At 41.2% G+C, this 3,745-nt stretch overlaps 1 protein-coding gene across 2 annotated transcripts in view; it reads left to right on the top strand.

Moving 5' to 3' along the window:
- Ppp4r3a (protein phosphatase 4 regulatory subunit 3A) overlaps positions 1 to 3,745 on the top strand; it is a 43,864-nt gene that overhangs the window by 10,949 nt on the left and 29,170 nt on the right. For both annotated transcript variants that reach the window (XM_004635137.3, XM_004635138.2), the window contains exon 2: positions 2,940 to 2,995. In XM_004635137.3, the coding sequence (XP_004635194.1) occupies positions 2,940 to 2,995 (56 nt within the window). The remainder of the gene's footprint in view (positions 1 to 2,939; positions 2,996 to 3,745) is intronic.

Below are 3,745 nucleotides of genomic sequence, written 5' to 3'. Positions count from 1 at the left end.
GGCTGCAGTGGGGCTGCCCCTTCTTGGACTTTTTTGCCTTCTTCACCTTACCCTTTTACCAGTGCCACTGGCAGAAGCCTTCTGGGCTTCAGGTTTCTTCTCTTTAGTGTCTGGCTTCTCAGTTTTTTCACCCGCCATCTTGCAAGATGGGAAAGAGCCTGTAGGCATTATTAATTCACGTGTTGCTTGTTATAAATTTATTACTATAACATAGTTTTTTTGTTGTGTTTCTTTTTTTGTTTTGTTTTGTTCTTGTTTTTGTTTGTTTCTTTGTGACAGAGTCTCACTGTATATTTCAGGCTGACCTGGAACTCAAAGCAGTCCTCTTATCCCAGGTTCCTGAATGCTGAGATTACTGGTGTGCGTGACCACCACAGCCAGCTACAGCTCTTTTAATAGTCACCAGAATAAAAATCTGATAATCATATATAAAAAGAATTGAAAAGGCACTAGCAAATTTGTTTCTATTAACCTGACGAAAGCTATGAAAAGAAGAAAAGTAAACAGTCTCCTGTGAAATATGGGAATTCTTCTCTGAGTAAGCCAAAAATGGAGGAAAGAAGAGCCTAAATAAAGGAATTTTGTGTAGTGGTACAGACCTGTAATCCCAACACTCTGGAAGGTTGAGGCAGGATAGCAAATTCATGCTTATTCCCAGCAGTACAGTGATGAAGTGAGAACCTATCTCAAATTTAAAAACGTAAGATAAGATGGAGAACTAGCTTAATCAGAAGACCTGGGTTCTATCCTCAGTACCAAAAAAAGGAAGGGACTGGGGAGGTTGGAAGTATGGGTGGAAAAATTAATGGAGAATGTTTTTTTTAATGTAGAAACAGATTTTGAGTTGATCAGGATTATATTTAGTTATCATTTAGCGTTGTTTTGAGCATATACTATCAATTGGTAAATTACTAATATTAGATACTAGCATAAAATTAAGAAATTTGAACTCAGAGGCAAAGCAAATTTGAAAATGTTCAGGGCACTTTTTTCACTATCTAGCTAGTATTTGGAATAGGTAGAGCAACTGTTAAGTGTATTATGAGAAGCGACATTACCATATGAGAGACAGCTGCAGAGAATACTGCTGCTTCTCAAGTGTGGCCAGAACTTAAGTACTTGACCTGGGATAAACTGAAGCTAATTGCTGGGCATGGTGGCACACATGCTCCCAGCCCTCTGGAGACTGAGAGGAGATGGATAGGAGGATCATCTTGAGTTTTTAGCCAACCTGGGCTACACATCTAGACCCTCTCGAAAAAAAGAAAGAAACCAAGGGGGGAAGCTGGAAATGATTGATGTAAGGATGGGTATGATTTGTTTTAAATGTGTCCCGTCTCCTCCCCCCCCCCCCCAGTATAGCTTTCTAAGTAGTATAAGCTGTATACTGCCCGGGTAAAACCAGAAATGTGAGAATTAGCTTTCTGTGAGAAATAAACTTTGAGCCAGCGAGATAGCTCAGCAGACTAAAGCTCCTGCTTAGGCAAGCACAGGCACCACATGCTGCACCAGCCCCACCTCTAGGGCAGACTCAACCAGCCACAGAGTCTGGGTGTGGTAGTGCACACCTATAATCCTAGTGCTGGGGAGCCTGAAAGCAGGAGGATCACTAGCTGAGCTGCATGGTGTAGTAAGACCCTCCAACAGTCAAATGTGAGAGAGAGAGAATTTAAAGTATGGCAGTTCATTAAGAAATAGAAATGGGTGACCACGTAGTTCAGTGGTAGAGAACTTCTGTAGCATGTTCCTTCCTCAGTAGCATGGGGAAAGGAGAGAGAAGAAAAGGAAAGAAAAAAGAAATACTGGCCACACATAGTGAGGTATGAGGGTTGAGCACATGAGTTCAAGACCAACCTGGACAGCAGTGAAGTCCTGCCTCAGAAAGAGAAGGGGGAGACAAGGAAGTGGGGAGGGAAATAAAGAAAAATGTGGAGCGTGTATGTGTGTATGTGTATAGTGCGGTGCTTGAAATCAAACCTAGGGCCTCACACAGCCTAGGCAAGCGCTATACTGATGGGCTACAAGACAGACTCAAAATATTAGACTTTCTGGAGGTGATGTGTAATTTACGAATATATTTTGAGTTAAAAAATTTAAGGCCAGGCATGGTGGGGCACACCTGCAATCCCAGCACTGGGAAGGCAGAGCCAGGAGGATCCTTGTGAGTTTAAGGCCAGCCTGAACTGCATGGCTAGACCCTGTCTCAAAAAGACAAAAAAAAAGGGGGGGCTGGGGAGATGGTTCAGTAGAATTGGGGAGATGGTTCAGTAGAATAAGTGCTTCCCTGCTAAGCGCAAGGGCCTGAGTTCAATCCCCGGTTCTGCTAAAAAAAAAAAAAAAATTAAACTATTGGAGGGGAAAATCCTGACTATACTGATTTGATCATTGCACATTGTGTATGTGTAGTTGAATTATCCACTGTGCTCTATATATGTGTATCATTAATATAAAAGCTAAAGCTAGATCATTTGGCTGCATACTACTGTTTTCACTACCTTCTGCTGCTGATAATTGCTAGGGTTTTGTTGACATCTAGTCCTGACTCTTCCTACTACTGTGCCTCTTTTTTTTTTTTTTTTTTGCGGAACTGGGGATTGAACGCAGGCCCCCCCCCCGCTTGCCAGGGAAGCACTTACTCCACTGAGCCATCTCCAGGGCCCTGCCTCTGTCTTAAAGTAAGCTCACAGGGGCTGGAAATGTGGCTGATGGGAGAGCTTTGGCCTAGCTCCTCCAGGCCTTGGGCTTGATTGCTGGGGTGAGGAATAAGCATGTAAAAGTAATTATTTCTTATTACAAGGTATTGTACTTAAAACTATCTTGCTTTAATTCTTTTTCCTTTGCTGAGGTTATATTTATATCTGATGTTCAAAAAATAAGTATATAAAAATGTAATTTTACTCTTTTTTAATAACATAATGAATGTCTTTTCTGTTTCATAGGTTCTCTACTTTTAGAGTCTAAAATCAATCCTAATACTGCATACCAGAAGCAACAGGTAAAAATTATCACACTGTACGTGGAATATGGGGAGCCTGGGAATCAAACCTAGGGCCTCATGCTTGCTAAATAAACATATACCTCCCGCTGAGCTACATCCCTCACTGCAATGAATTTAAGTTGAAAAACCCCAGTTTGTCTCAAATTAGGCAGCATAAGGCCATCTTGTCTGAAAAAATAAACTTCTGAGTGCAGTGGTGAACGGCTATAATCGTAACACTCAGGAGGCAGAGTCAGGAAGACAGCCAGCCAGGTGATGCTAGTTTGTATTATATAGCAGTATAGCTATATAGTGAATTCAAGGCTAGCCTGAATTACAACCACTACCTTGTCTCAGAAGGAAAAAAAAAGTATTTGGTCTGAATAGGAGTGAAACTGCTCCTAGAAGTTTGCTGCTGCTTGAACCAGAAACACTTCCATGAAAGTTAACTGCTTAACAATTTGCCCTGAGTCATTCAAGCATGTGTCATTCTATTTATTTTTATTATTTTTTGCATGTGTCATTTTAGCCAGTTGGTTCTTGTGTTAAATAAATTTGATAAAACTGTCACTTTTAGGATCTACAATCTGAGGTCCAGGATCTCAGGATAAATCCTGAGTGGATTTCACTGACCTTATCAGATCCAAAAGCTACAACTCTTGTCGCAAATCTTGCTTTATCTTGGTCTTAACCATCCAGCAGAAAAGTATAAAAACGAAGTACAGGGCTGGTGAGATGGCTCAGTGGTCTAGGGCACCTACTTAGAAC

The sequence above is a fragment of the Octodon degus genome, unplaced genomic scaffold (assembly GCF_000260255.1).
Source record: "Octodon degus isolate 3935 unplaced genomic scaffold, OctDeg1.0 scaffold00070, whole genome shotgun sequence".
Taxonomy (NCBI): Eukaryota; Metazoa; Chordata; class Mammalia; order Rodentia; family Octodontidae; genus Octodon; species Octodon degus.
This window is presented reverse-complemented; position numbering and strand designations above follow the sequence as displayed.